We start from the raw sequence: 15,945 nt of genomic DNA on the forward strand, positions 1-15,945 counted from the left end.
GGAGAGCCGACAGGGCAAAGTTGGAGGAAGGCATGTGGCTTTTGGGGGCCTAAAGAGACCGTACGTCGTTGCCGCCGCCGACCTCTTAAATTGCAAACTTGTGATACTGCAGCTAAAATGATTGCCGAGGCAAGGAATTGTTGAAGTAGGACACGGACAATGAAGTTAGATAAACTCTCCAGCCTGCCCGCCAGTCTGTCTGTCTGTTTGTCTTTCTCAGTTTGATCATTTAAATCGATTTTACATGAAATTTCATTTCTTGATTTTCATAAATTTTGACGTTCAGAGAGGTCTTTTGGGATAATCAATGCAACCAACAAACCAAGCCATGCAAGGGAACCCTTTCAGATTCTACCTTTTTCAATTGAATTTGTTTTCAATAACAGTCTGATTTTCAAATCAGAAAATTTGAAATACAATTCGGAAGACGGTAAAAAAGAAAAAGTGAAAGACATAATTGGTAGGGTTGAAAAGGGTTGGGCCTTTTGCATTTATTTGAAGAGTTGGAAGAAGTTCCAATCTGCAATTGAAGTTCCTGGAATGGACACAAATGACTGAAATGGGGCGAAACAACCTAAATGAATGCAAATTACTATCATATTTAGAGGGCAAATAGAACTCTAGAAATTGAATAAATGTTGCAGAAGGATTCAAAGCACATTTTCAAATGGTGGCTTATGGTTGAATATCGCGGCTGCAATTAAGAACCAAAAGAACAGGATTGATTTTGAAGGAAAATAAAAGAGTAAACAACCCGCAACAACAACATCAATGACCCTGGCATTGACCCAAATATAAATATATATATATATATGTATATAAATATAGGGAAGCAGACGCTTTGTGTGCGATGATCTTGAGTGTAGTAGCATCTGTGCATGCACATACATACATACATATAAAGGGAATGAGTAGAATACAAAAAAAAAAAACATGCCAAACCAACCAAATTGGTTCGAGAGCCAGGAGGATTGTCGAAAGCTTTCAATGTTGCCACTGCCGCGGACATACTGAATGAATAAAATGGGGAACAACAAAACAAACACACACAGACATTCTTATAATACTCTCTCTGGTGACGTAGGTAGGTGGACCTACCCAATGTTCAACACAACATCAAATGAAGGTTCACAGTGGTTCACACTTAGTTGATGTTGCCACTGTTTAATCCATTTATAAACTAAAAATTTGCAAATCAATCTCTCAAAGATTGTTCCAGGATTGTGAGATGAGATAATTGGATTGCAAATGACGAAGAAGCAAAGCGATGGATGAACATCAGACGGAAGGTATTTTTACCGACTCCCCCTCCTCTGTCAACTTATCTAGTATGTTGCTCTCATTGCTACTGCTGCCGCTGATGGCGTTGCGATGGATGCGAAACATAAACAAAAGACAAGGGAAAATACCATTGGTATATAGCGCGGCGCGGCAAAAGAAAAGAAAATTGTAATCAAAACAAAATAAAAAAAAGAGAAATAATAAAAATTCATAAAAACAAAAGCGTGGCGCACCGACGGCACCGGCATCAGCCAGACAATAACAACAACAACAACGATAAGATTTGAGCAATTTTTTTTTTAAAGAGCGTACACACCAACAGCAAATGGTTGAAAAAAAAAAAAGAAATTGGGTGGGTGGGGGTTTTAAGTAAGTGAGGGAAAACATCTAAAAATCCAAAACATCCAACCTTAATGGGCGTAAACATTTGACCCTAAACAACGACAACCAAAACAACTTGTACTAGGATGGGGGTAAAAAATACTTGAAAAAGAGGTTGAAAGGCAAAACCAACAACGAATTGCGGCGATACCAGAAAAGGTATGTAGCTATAGCTGCTTCTGCTGCTGCTGTTCCACTTCTATGTGAGTATGTACGTTTGACGTCAGATTGAATTCAAGTTCACGTGCAGCAACAAACACAGTTTGTTGACCCAGTTTTTTCTGTTGCTCCCCTCCTCCTCCCGCCCATCATCGTATATTTGAGCAGTGAATAAAAGTAGAAGTGGTGGCATATAGTTTTCACATTCGTGTTAATGTAGTCCTCCTTCTCACCTCCAATTCAACCAGATTCTTATCTAATCTAAAATGCTAAGGGGGGATGAAATTCAGATTAGCGAAACCGTAATGACCTACGAATGACGTTCTTTCTAAAAAAGAAATCCAATTCTTTGCCTGAATTATGGTGAAAACTGTTTTAAAGATACGTCTTTAATTTTCATGCCCACATAGTGGGGCACACATCAGGTTTGGTCAATATTTGATGAAGTGGCGTTGGGAAATTGGCCATACTCTCCACACCAAGTAGCATAAATGCAATTAAAAATACAGTATTGAGGGGGCATATGGCCCCGTTTCCACTGACGAACATTGCAAATATCCCTTTTTCTGATTTTTCTTTTTGTGTTGTCGTACAGAAATAGCATTTAATTGAATTTACCTGATGTGGCGATGGCGATGCCTGCGAGGGCTGCGGCGATGGACTTGGCGCATGCCCCGGACTGCTACTAGGTGGTGGTCCGCCAGCCACAGCGGCGTGTGGTGGTGGCGGTTGTTGTTGTTGCAAAGGGGGCGGCGGTGCATGATGCGGTGAGGCGGGCGGCAAAGGGTGTCCAGGACCAGGACTAGGTGATGAGCTGCCCGGCCAAGGCCGATTTGGTTCGGGATACTAAATTTTAAAGAAATCATATTATATAAAATTTAGAACTTACACACACACAAAGTGTTTTGTGGGCAGGAAAGTTACCTGGTGCGTCGAGTAGGCAGTTCTATGATTAGGGGGTCCAGTCGCCGGTAATCCAGGCGGTGTTGGATATCTTTGCGGGTACGGCGAATATTGAGATGGCGGTGTATTTTGTTGTGGTTGTGCCTGTCCAGAGCCAGGCGGCGGTGCTGGTGCACTGGGTGCTCCAACACCACCGGGCTGCTGTCCGCTTTGTTGTTGTTGTTGCTGCTGTTGTTGTTGCTGCTGCTGCTGCTGTGCCTGCTGCTGTTGCGGCGAACTAGGATAGGAACCTGAATTTTGACCGTGAGCTGGCGGATAGGGTGACTGACCCCTGGAAGTATTTGTCTATAAAAAAGGGGAAGGAGATAAACAAAAAGATATGAGATCAAGTCAGTTCTTTGGATCTAAAATTCAAATTTGCAATTTAGATATAACTACGCCCCCATCACTTCTTTCTCTCAGGTAATTTCTATTATTTTATGTATAATCGAAATGAAAGAGAGACAATGCTAGAGAGAGAGTACGCATACATTTTTCTCTCCTCTATATATCGCTCTCTCAGTATCTCTCTCTCTCGCTCTCGTTTTTAGCTCAGAGTTCAATTATTTGTGCTAGCCATAGTTGTTGTTGTTGCTGGACGGCTGGCCATGACACCCCGCCAACCATCTGTGGGCCAATGCACATTCCGTTTTATTGTATATATCATTTTAATCGATTTTCCACAACCAATTTCGTAAATGCGCGCACAAACATATACATACGTTCGTGTGTGTGTGTATACAGGACAAGCCAGGACAGGCGGTAGCAGGCGACGAACCCTCTGGGTGGTGAATTTTCACTTGACAGTCACAAATGTGGAGATTAAAAAAAAGGCAATCAAAAAGTAAAGCAAAAAGAAAATACACAGGAAACTACTAAATGCTGGCTGGTTCTGTGCGCAGCAAAACAAAAGGCAATACCGTTACTCTACCGTATTGCAGCGTAAACAGGATAATATATTTGTGTGTATGTATATAAAAGGAAGACCCAGAGAAGTTGAATCTTAGAATAAATTTCAAGTGGAATCGTGCATTAAACACAGAGAACTGTAAGTGGGCAGGAATAACGCAGAGCAAGGTAAATACATAGACAAGCCACCTGAAGCTCACCTGAGGCTGAAGCCTTATGGAGGATAAACTCTTTTGACCTGTTTTCAATTGTTGCCATGAGTAATAGAAATTTTCTGCATTTTATTTTCTTTAGGAATGATATTAACATGACTTCTTTAACGCTTCAAAATTTTACCTGACCCACCACGATTTCCCTTTTTTAAGGTTCCTAAGTAGCATAGAAATCCTTATAAACCAGTAAGGGCTTACAACAAACAAGTTTTTTTATTGGGTTTTCTACAGTTCTACAAAAATAATATACAAACGAAATTCTATTACTTTTGTATTCAGGCGGCCTTTCACATTGTTAAGCCGTTTCAATAAATCTATAGAGTTTGCGACCTTTTGTTTATAAACTTTTAAGAGCCTAGAATCATGGACTAAGCAAATAGTAACGCATACAGGAGAACCACTAGTTGGTTCGCTAGTTAACTGCCGACTTTCCCGTCAAGGAAGAATATGAAGATATTGAAAGAGGAGGCAAGAAGCAAGGAGAAGACGAGCAAAACATGCAACAAAGTAGTGCCGAGTGAGGTATGGAAGAGAGCTCCGAGACACCTTTCTACGTGGTGGATATGCCCCAATCAGAGACAGAAGAGACTCTACGACAAGCAGGACGAGTAAAAAAAGCAGAAGAAGAGCTTTATATGCCATTAATGAAAGGATTTTCAACTTGACGTAGAGCGACAAGGGACGAAGCAGCGGAAGGGGGATGGGGCAAACACATTGCCATGGCATGGCATGCCAGGCGCCCCTCACAGACTCAAAATGTTGTTGGCAACGAAGGAGCAAAACAGCAATGGCAAAGGCAACGGCAACGTTGCTGCCGGAGTAAAATGTGGCAATAAATCTAATGGAAACTCACAGCAAATGAACGAACAACGAAGCGTACAAACGAATGCAGAGCACAGAGAGGCAAAAGCAGCCACCGCCACCAGACCCGGCACACACACACACACATTTATACAGCTCTCAGTTCTCTGGTCGACGAGGATAACTACAACAACAAAAACAACTACGACGACCGTTGGATCGGGTCGGTCGGTCCACTGCAGGGTGACAGGAAACATGAATGGATGGTTTTCGTACATTTAATGTGCGTGTGTGTTTATGTGTATGTATATCCCAGTTGTGTGTAAGCGAAGGCGGCACTGGCAGTCAGGCAGGCAGTCAGCCAGCCAGCAACCAAGGAGAAATAAAGTAAAAAAGGGAAAACTCATCATGGATGAAAATCAAAAGCAGAAATGTATACGGCAACAGCAGAAGCAAAAGCAGCGGGTAGAAGCTGAAGTGGAATTTGAATTAATGCAGCAAGGGTCGTACGGTGACGCACACAGATAGAGATACACACACACACACACACACACACACAAATACATGCATACATATAAAGATCGGACGGTCGGATGGCTGAAACGAGCAGAGCGAGAATCGAGCAAAATTACGTTTTTGAGAGTGGCAAGCGCGGAGCAACAGAAGCAGGAGCGAGTGTCATTCAGTCATTCAGTCAGGCAGGCAGGCAAGCAACGAACAGAAAGAGGGGAGAAAAACATTGAATAAACTGCCTCCACACACTCACATAGAAATCTACATTGTGTGATGTGAACTGACTGACTGGCTGGCTGGAGTGGAGTAGTAGTAGATGGTTGGTGGTGGGTTTTCTCTGTGTTAAAAGCCGGCTCGACTCGCCTCGGTTCAGCTTGGTTTGGATGGGATTGGATTGTGTTGCTGCCACCGCTAGAGTTTACTATGCTTCTTGCTACATGTATTTTATAATAATGCCGCGGCACAAAAACAAAAACGTTGCAACAACAGCGATGGCCGTGACAAAGCGCAGGGAGTGGTCCTGGTGCCTGATCCTGGTTCTGCCTTGGGTTTATAATTTCATAACACAGACTTTCACACACACACACCCACGTGCATAAATTGTAGGGAAAAACGCCGTTGTAAATGCGATTTTTGAAGCACACACAGAAGATAGGTAAAGCCAGGCAGCGTCAGCGGCATTTGTAAGGGTTGGCATTGGACTGGGAGGAGGGCCGGGATTATGGAACGTGCAAAATTACGTATAACTTGAAAAAGGGGACACATGCAGTAAATATATAAGTTTTAATGCAAACAATGTAGCATTTTCTGAGCGCACATGGCACCATGCAGCAGTTCGGGGGGGAGGGCTAGCGCCAGAAAAACAAAGGGGAATAAGTGAATTGATTGAAAAGTGACGAAGAATGACAGTAAATTAAAAGATAAAAGCGGACTCTGCTTATGAAGGAGACAAAAATGTAGATAGATTGGAAATATTAATATGGAGATATGAACATAGTTGTTATATTTGAGAAAAGTGACCTTTCTATGACCTATCCGTTTATACCACCTTCTCAAATGCCGTTTGTTAATGCAAGCAATGTAGATTCGTGTTAAAAAGTTGTAATTGAAGTCAAAAATAAACTTTTTACATTACCAAGAGGATTGTAAACGATAAAACAAATAAAGGTGACCATCAATAACAACACTTATTACGAGAATTCATCCACTGACGATGACGATGATGAGGTTACTCCTTGAATTTGCGCGCCACAATTGTGCGAAGAATGAAATGGATGAAAGGAAGGAGGAGGCACAATCAACAAACGGGTCGAAACAGCAGCACAACGGTCTGGGGACAGGGGCTGGGACAAGGGCAACGATTTTATATGCTCCACTTTTTGTAGGTCAAACTTTAAAGGCACAAATACTGGCACCATCCGTACGTACATACATACATATATACGAATACTGAGCATAAAGATACAGGCGGCTCATACACACACATACACAGGGATATATAACTCCGCCACCGCACAGCCAAAATACAACCGATAACCGACTACCAAAAAGAAAAACATAAAGAAGAAGGTAAACGAAATAACAAAGACAACAACAAAAACAACAAGAAAGGGCTAGCAACAACACGATGTACCCAACCGAATTGCTAATGCAATGAAGGCCGTCCAACAGAAAGACACCCCCCATCGCCCTCCACCATAGGCTATTCCCGCCGAGAAATCTTTAAAGAGAACAACGAACGACATCGCATCTTTAAGTCTGAATAATTCTTGTGATATTGCTGTTGTTGCTGCACCTGTTGAATGGATTGTAAGATTTTTGCTTTTCAAATTGAATTCATTTGAAATTTTTTCTACTGCATCATCATCAAAAGGCTAAGACAACAACAATGGCTACAACAACTACAGCTGTATATGGGAACTGCTGCCTTTAGAGATTGGAGGATAGGGCAAGAGAGGTGTATGGGGGTAAGAAATTAGTCCAAAGGCATGTCACATGTATGAAAAGAGACGAGCCCTCCTCTTTGCCGGTTTGTAGCGGTTTCTCACTTATTTATTTTGTTTTGGTTGCTGTTTCCTCCACCACCTTTCTCTTCCCTGGGCTCGGTGCTGCTGTTGTTGTTGCTCTTCAGACCTCTTCTTCTTCGTCTCCCCCACCACCTTTTTTAGTCAGAGAGTCCGTCAGAGTCAGAGTCAGCTGTGACAACGACAACAACAAGTTTTGGTGTATCGCATTTTTGATTACGGTGCCTACTACTTGCCTACCCCCATACTCTCTCACTCTCCGCTGCTGCCCCCTCTACAGTGCTTTTTAGTATATGTATTGTTGTAGTCGAACGAGTGTACGTCAAATACCTATGTAGTACATACATACATATGTATATATCTCTCTCTTATAGGTTTGTATGTATTTATTGCATGCACGCGTAAGTCACACTTGCCGGCATTTTTTTTTTTGTTTTTTCCTCCTTCTCCTCCCATCATTAGCGCCACCCATTTACACTACATCGTTTATGCACACACATACGTGTGTACATCTTGTTCTAGGTTCTGATATGGAACAGTTTTACTCTCGGTTTCTTTTTCTGCTATTGTACCCTTTTCTATAGGCTATGGGGTGGTGGGGTCAGTATGCAATGTAATGCAATACCAAAATCTAGTATTCACTTTTCCATGTTATCTAAATGCTTCAACAAAGGACTTGAGGTAGGGTATAGGCTTTTCAACTTGCGTTTTTGTCTTTTATTTTTTTTTTTTTTTTGTTCGTTTTGTTTTTATCTCATCAACAAAGCTTTCGAAGGTCGCGGCGCAGAATGTACGACGCTTTTGCCCTGAGTGTAGGTTGGGGTACACATAGATTTGTTTATATTTTTCTAAACAACTGTCGTCGTCGTTGCTGTTTTGGTTGTAGTCATTAAAGTTCGTTGACTTTTTATCCAAAGCTCCACCCTCCTCTGGTGACCGCTCCACCCATACGTTGGCATAAAATTTATATTCTGCCATTCATAAGAAACACAAAATATCCATACTAGGCATGCCACATAAATCATTAAATGTTCCACTCGCAAAGGTTGATTGTTTTGTTTTCAAAAATGATATCTATGAGCTGCATTTAACCGGTTTAATTATGTGTGTGTGTTTTAATTATAAAAATTTGCTACCTAAACGTGAGTTTATTCATCACGTGTATCCGCGAGGAGAACGAAGTGATGATGTGTCTATTATAAACATAATTGTTATCTGTTATGATTAATAATTTTTTGATTTTTGTCGATTCGTGAATTTACTTGTCGGTCTTTGTGCAATAACAAAATGTATACTAGATGTATGAGGAAACTCTTGTAATTTGTATTGGAATTATTGTTTTGTTTGTTTTGTGTTTTTCGAGTGAGTACAAGTTTGTTAACCTTTGCGCACCTCAGAACAACGCTGATAAGTCAATCAGTTAACACCTGTTTGTAATGTATTTTGGATATTTGCAAGCACATATTTATATATTTCTGATGACATTGGTGTTAAAACTAGATTAACTTTCTATGAATACTTCTGCGAAACTTTTTCTGTAAACACTATACCATAATTTGCTTGAATAATTTGCAGGGTAAATTACTATTGCATATTGGATTGTATAGTTGGTTTGGGACAATAATGATTCATGAGATAGCCAATGACCATAAATTTCTCCTAGTGCTGCCCTAGTGGAGACCCATTAATGTTTTCTAATACAACCATGAAATAACTCCATAGCGAAAATAATGATTTGCGGGTTCTCAATTGAGACAGCAGCAACATCGTGACAAGGCAACACCAAAATTGGCGGCACATTCTTTCCATATAAACCCCTCCCAACTCTTAGCCAGACCCGGCGGGCGAACCATTGAGGTAGGCATTTTTATGTCGATGGTTTTGCTTGGGAGTGGGAGTGTAAGGAGGCGAGACTATTGGTGTGGGACTGCTGGCGCAAGTGAAGCCTCAACACATTTTGTGTACAAACTTTGCTTCTCCTTTTGCCCCTTTCTTCTTGTTCTGTTACTGCGCTGCTGTATTCTGCCTGCTTCTTTTTTTTTCTGTTTTTTTTTTTTTTTTTTTTGTAGCCTTTTCATGTTTTGTTGTTATTGTTTTCCGGCGGCGGCAAAATGCCGGCTCTTTCAATCGGTGGGCGCGCGCGGCGTAATATATATGTATGTATATATTATGTGTGTCAGTGTGTTTGCAGGACTTCTGCTGAAGGTTGCTGAATCTTTCGACCAAGACGAAACCTTAAAAACATAACAGTGCACCAGCCTCCACGCTTACCATCTCTCACCATCTACCCTACCACTATCACTTCTACCCATTCCACATTCCATATGAATACGTGTATGTGTGCCTGTGTGTTTGAATAAAACGTGACGAGCCCCTCTTCATGAGAATGAGTGGGTGAAGATAGCTAAAGCATATAGTCAACTTGTGCTTTAAGTGTGCGTACACACACATGTGTGTGTGGGGTCAATGAAATTGTGAAATCAGTGTCAATGTCAAAAAAACCATAACATTCTCCCACTTTTGCACTTTTGCATTGATTCTTAATAATATGATTACACTATTTAACCAAAATTTTAATGTAAACTAAATATAATAAGAGGAAAATATAAAAAGAGTAAAACTTACCGGTGGTGGCGTCCTATACTGCTGAGAAGGTCCCAATTGTGGACTGTAGGGCCTGGGCGGGGGTGCCCAACCCTGTTGAGCGCCATACGGAGAAGGTTGATGCTGAGGCGGCGGAGGACCGTGTCCAGGTGGAGGGGGTGGCCCACCGCCAGCGGCCTGTTGATGTTGTTGCTGCTGCTGGGCTGCGGCTGCAGCCGCCGCAGCTGCCGATGCTGCCTGCTGTGGATCGTAGCTGTTGGCATAACGATGCTGGGGCGGCGGCGGCGGATTTGAAGACTGCAACAGGGAATTTAACGTTGGTGTGGGCCCCTGAGGCGGCTGTCCTGGTATATATCTTTGCTGGGGCGGCCGATTTGGTGAGCCACCCGGTCCGCCTTGCTGTTGGGGCGGTTTGCCACCTGGCGGGGGTTGACCGTACCGATATGGATCCATATTGGGATCACCAGTATGGTATCGCGCGTAAGCGGGATGCGCGTGGGGCGGTGGCAGGTGTGGTGAGGCTGCACCGTATTCATCTTTGGAGCCAGGCGCATGCTCTGGTCCGGCTCCAGGCGGGGGCGGAGGACCGCCATGATGTTGCATGTGAGGCGGTGGTGGTGGCGGATGTTGCAGATGGTGATAGTGCATGACAGCAGCAGGATCTGGAGGACCTCCGCCTGGTCCTGGTGGTGGAACGCCATAAGGATGTGGGGCAGCGGCGACACCTTGTTGTTGCTGCTGCTGTTGTATAATTGGATCGTTACCGTTGTTGGGCGTGGGTGGCCCAGATGTTGGTGGTGTGGCTGCACCACCGGCTGTTGCTGCTCCTGCTGGTACTCCTACTGCGGCACCACTGGCTGCTGGAGCAGGACCTGCGGCCGCAGCAGCGGGCGGTGCGGGGGCACTACCGCCCTGCGTTGAGGGCGATTTTATTTTCTCATTCATGGCTATCGCTGCTGCTCGAACCTAGAGGAAACCCACCAACAACAACAACGTTGACGCTGATGACGACGACTGCAACAGCGGCAAATTTGAGGTTATGTTAGCTGCAAGTTATCGGAAAGACTTTCATTAGTGACGAGAACATTGGGCAAACATTATACAGAACACGACTTAATTTGACAAACATTTAAGCAAACTACGGCACACACACGCACATAAATGCATTTGCATAAAGATGTTTAGTATTTGTTTCTTTTAATTTTGCTCGCAGGAAAATGCAAAAAATTGCTGCTGATATTGAATGAGAGAAAAGTCCGCTGCCAGCAATACCAACACAAATGCAAATACAACAACAATAACAATCCTATCCCGCCGCATACGAGAAATCGCCATACGTTGGCAACCCTGTCGGCTCTCTTTCGGGCTCTCTCTCTCTCGTTCGCTCCCGTTCTCACTCAACACATTTGGCGGCTACCATTTACACGCACATGCCATCTCCGTCTCACTTGCACTTGCTTGTTAGTGAGAGAGAGCCCAGAGCCAGGGGTCCAAATGCATATGTCGCTCTCGCTCGCACTCGCGCTTACTTATGCGCCTGGGAAGGCTTTATTAGTTTTTGTATGAAACGACAAACGCAGTAATGATTTTTTGCTTTCTGTTTTTTTTCTTTTCTTTTTTTTTCTCGTATTTTTTGTTGTAATTATATAGATAATTCTATCCGAAATTTTCACGTTTTTTTACAGCACTACTTAAGCTTGGCCATTTTGGTGGCAATTGTTAAGATATTATTATAAATAATGGCTATAGCTCACAGCCGCTGCTGCTACTGCTGCTCTCTTTGGCCACTAGCAATCGTATTAGTTTGCTCTGCTGCTGCTGACGTTTGTCGTCTCGTCTCATTTCGTTTATGCTTCGTTTGGGAGTTTTTCTTTCATTTCTTTTTTCTTGCGTTTTGCTGTGGTTTTTTTTTTTTTTTTTTCTTCAGGCTGATGATGCAAGGATGTGGTTGGACGTTTTCTGTTAATTTTCTATATACACAACCTCAGCTGCTGGTGCACTTTTGGCCGCAGCCATTCTATTTTCTTACACTTTTCAGCGAGTAGCAGTTGAAATTTTGTTAGCTAGTTTTCGGTTTTTTGCTCTTTGGGCATTTTGGTTTTTCGTTTACATCTTTTTTTTGTTGCTAATATTTTCTTAACAAATAGAATATGAATATATCGCAAAAACACACTCACACACACTTACACATATAGAAGAATATTCACGCATTCGTCCATAGACTCTGGCTATATATACTAAAACGAACTCGCGTGAAGAAGACAGAGGACGGGGCAGAAGCGGCGGCGGTGGCGGTGGCAGGCAAGCTCGGTATACGAAACGAATTTGAAGTGTATGCAAGTCTCTTTTGCTGTGTCGCTGTCTGTCTGCCGAAGAGATTTTTCGCCAGGCCGTTTTAGCTGCTATAACTATAGATTTGGTGGCACAGTCACTCGCGGCTTATCACCAGATATACCCTGTACATGTTGCACATAATTTTCTTAATTAATTTGTTCAATATTTCACTTAATTCTCTTAATATTTTCGCATGATTTTCACTGGCGTTGCCACTGACAATATGGCGGCTCGATTGGCAGGTTATCGATGCGATAACGATAGTTACTCAACAGGGCCCTGTTAGCGTACTGTAGTTAACAGAAGCGCCATGTTAGCGCTTAACAGCACATTTCTTTCGATAGACATTGTCGATATCGATGTATTTATTTCGAAAATTTTTGAAATTCAGTATTTTTGAATTTCGAATTTTAAATTCGAACACGCGATTTAAAACGCGTGAGTAAACCGCTCGAACATTTGAGTAAAACGCTCGAACTTGCGTCGAGAGGGCAAGAATTTACGGCGAGTAAAAGTCGAATTTAAAATAACGGTGAAAATCAGATGAAAATTGCTGAGTAACGAAAGTTCACAAATTGGTTATTATTTTTTTATATGGCAAAATGCGATTACTAAGTATTTTATGGCTCGTGCTAATAATTAGCCAAATCAATGCATTTTCATTGCGCCAAAATGAGGATCAAACTTCGACAGCCGCCCCCGCTCTTAAATCGACGTCCACAGAAATTTCCAAAAAACTTGGCGCTGATCAACGTAAGTATCCTTTTGTTTAAATTTCTGAAAATAGTTAAAAGTTAATAGTGCATATATGTATGTACATATGTACATATAAACGTACATATAGAAAAGTCTTTTAACCAATTCATTTTTATTAACTTAACCAAACTTGGAGCAAAATCTAACGGCATTCAATTAACGGTTCTTTGCACAGCTTCTAGTGGACTTCTTACAAAATGTCGTCCATGTGCCGATGGAATAAAATGTGTACCCCAGATCCAATGCCCTGCCCATGTACGCATGGATAGCAAAGAGAAACCACAAATTTGTGATTTACCTGCTGGAAAATTCGGTTATTGTTGCCAAACGGGTCAAAATCACACGGCTACAAAAAATCAGGACAAAGCTCGTGTAGTTCAAGTGGACATTCCCTCATTTCTTCCCCCACAAGTTCTGGAGGAGGCTCGTCTCAATTTTCAGAAACTGATGCATAACGTGGCTCAGATTCCAGTACATCGTGGCTTGCCTGACTTTACCCACGGCATTGTCTTCCACTCGACGGCAAAGGACGACATACATCATTTTGCAGTGTCAAACAATGCTCTGGAGCAGGTGATCACTACTCAGATATTTGGCAAGAAGGAGCAAGTACCGGTTGATGATTTTTTAACCAATAATGTTCCAATAAAGTTCGACAAGACACCGCTGGGCCAACAATGCCGTCAGCCTCCGATTTGTCGGGACGTCAAGTCAATTTATCGCAGTCATGATGGCACTTGCAACAATCCTTTGCCAGAGCGTTCATTTTGGGGTGCTGCTGGCCAGCCCATGGAACGTTTGTTGCCCCCCGCCTATGAAGATGGCATTTGGAATCCACGCGCCCACTCCATAGATGGTTCATCGCTAAAGAGTGCCCGTCAGATCTCTCGAATCCTTTTAAACGATGTCAATCGTCCGCATCCAAAGTACAATCTTCTGATAATGCAGTTCGGACAGTTGATAGCCCACGACATATCTCAGACATCTTCTGTCCGCCTTGAAAATGGGGACTTGGTTCAATGCTGTTCACCTGGTGGCAAAGTCAAATTAAATCCCCAAGAAACTCATTTTGCTTGCATGCCCATTCCCGTGGAGCCTGACGATGAATTCTATGCAGCTTTCGGTGTTCGTTGCTTAAATTTTGTACGTTTATCTTTAGTACCCAATCCCAATTGTCAGCTAGGCTATGGCAAACAGCTCAGCAAGGTCACACATTTGTATGTATACACTCTCACATCCATATGATTTAGTAAATGCTAATTTAAATTACTCCAATTACTTCAATAGCCTGGATGCCTCGCCTGTCTATGGTTCCAGTGAAGAGGCTGCCCGGGAATTGCGTTCATTCCGGGGAGGACGTTTGCGTATGCTGGACGATTTTGGTCATGATTTGTTGCCCCTGACGAACGATAAAAAGGCTTGTAATACCGATGAGCCGGGCAAGTCATGCTTTAAGGCGGGTAAGTCAGTTTGCCGGTCTTACATGCTTGCCCTTTTAATCGTTCATTGTTGTCCTAGGTGATGGACGGGTCAATCAAATTATTTCCCTTATCACTCTGCACATTATGTTTGCCCGTGAGCATAATCGTTTGGCCGAAGCCCTGTCTCAGGTCAATCCTTCGGCCACTGACGAATGGCTGTATCAGGAGGCACGACGCATTGTTATTGCCGAATTGCAGCATATTACCTACAATGAATTCTTGCCGGCTCTGATTGGTCCACAACAGATGAAGCGATTCCGTTTGGTGCCATTGCATCAGGGATATGCAAATGATTATAATGTCAATGTAAATCCAGCTATTACAAATGAGTTTTCAGGTGCTGCTTACCGCATGGGTCATTCCAGGTGAGTGGAACATAAATTTTAATTGTTAAAAGTTATTTAATTAAACTTTTGTCTCAGTGTCGATGGCAAGTTTCATATAGAAAAGGCACAAGGCCAAATCGATGAAGTTATTAATATTCCGGATGTTATGTTTAATCCATCCCGTATGCGTAAACGTGAATTCTATGATGACATGCTGCGCACACTCTACACGCAGCCCATGCAACAGGTTGACAGTTCCATAACTCATGGCGTAAGTTAATAATAATATGAAAATGTTTTAAATTTAAGCAATTAACTCATTTTAACAAAGAACTTACCATTTCTTTTATTTAATCCCCACAGCTTAGCCGATTTCTGTTTCGAGGCGATAATCCCTTCGGCTTAGATCTGGCAGCTATTAACATACAACGCGGTCGTGATCAAGGCTTACGCTGCTATAACGATTACCTAGAAGTTATGGGTTCTGCCAAATTGCATAGTTTCGATCAATTTCCAAGCGAGGTTATTATACGCATATATACATATAAAGAACATTAAATCGATATTATAAAGCATTTATCTCTTTAGATTGGCAAGAAGTTGGCTCACGTGTATAGCAGACCAGAGGATATTGATTTATGGATCGGTGGCTTACTGGAACAGGCAGTTCCAGATGGCATTGTGGGCATTACCTTTGCAGAGATAATAGCTGATCAGTTTGCACGCTTTAAGCAGGGTGATCGTTATTTCTATGAGTACGATGGCAAGACTAATCCGGGAGCATTTACCTCTGCTCAACTGCAAGAGATACGTAAGACAACGTTAGCCCGTTTGATTTGTGATAATGCCGATGGTCTAACCTTGCAAGCAGTGCCGATCGCTGCCTTTGTTCGTCCCGACTTTGCCGGGTAAGTTTTCGCATGCGTATATACATACATACATATGTATAAAGATTTGTCTCTCATGTTGGCCTTCCATTTTGCAGAAATCAACTGATTGGCTGTGATAATCCAAGCTTGCCGGCTATCAATTTGAATGCCTGGCGCATTTAATTATCATTTTATTGAATATTTTAAATTGTATAAAAACGAAAATATAAAAAAAGTGTTGTGTATGTATATCCCCGTCGTTTTTTACACCGATGTGAATTAACAACGAAACTGAATTAAGCGATTTCTCTCTCACTCGCTCTCTCATCGAAATTTGTGTCCCACTTAATGAG

At 42.3% G+C, this 15,945-nt stretch overlaps 2 protein-coding genes across 2 annotated transcripts in view; one reads left to right on the forward strand and one right to left on the reverse strand.

Moving 5' to 3' along the window:
- The window catches only part of osa (trithorax group protein osa), a 29,154-nt gene extending 16,751 nt beyond the window's left edge, over positions 1-12,403 (reverse strand). Inside the window, exons 1-4 of the mRNA XM_068300449.1 lie at positions 12,014-12,403; positions 9,848-10,872; positions 2,746-3,069; positions 2,440-2,667 (exon numbers count right to left, since the gene is read on the reverse strand). Of these exons, the coding sequence (XP_068156550.1) occupies positions 2,440-2,667; positions 2,746-3,069; positions 9,848-10,771 (1,476 nt within the window). The 5' untranslated portion in view covers positions 10,772-10,872; positions 12,014-12,403. The remainder of the gene's footprint in view (positions 1-2,439; positions 2,668-2,745; positions 3,070-9,847; positions 10,873-12,013) is intronic.
- Positions 12,404-12,671: 268 nt separating this feature from the next.
- On the forward strand, positions 12,672-15,841 carry Pxt (Peroxinectin-like). Its single transcript, XM_068300144.1, has 8 exons — positions 12,672-12,913; positions 13,092-14,133; positions 14,204-14,376; positions 14,435-14,762; positions 14,820-14,994; positions 15,087-15,245; positions 15,312-15,631; positions 15,709-15,841. The coding sequence occupies exons 1-8, from the start codon at positions 12,763-12,765 to the stop codon at positions 15,773-15,775; spliced, it is 2,415 nt and encodes an 804-aa protein (XP_068156245.1). The 5' UTR covers positions 12,672-12,762; the 3' UTR covers positions 15,776-15,841.
- The last annotated feature ends 104 nt before the right edge of the window (positions 15,842-15,945 follow it).

The sequence above is a fragment of the Drosophila tropicalis genome, unplaced genomic scaffold (assembly GCF_018151085.1).
Source record: "Drosophila tropicalis isolate 14030-0801.00 unplaced genomic scaffold, ASM1815108v1 contig_878, whole genome shotgun sequence".
Lineage (NCBI taxonomy): Eukaryota > Metazoa > Arthropoda > Insecta > Diptera > Drosophilidae > Drosophila > Drosophila tropicalis.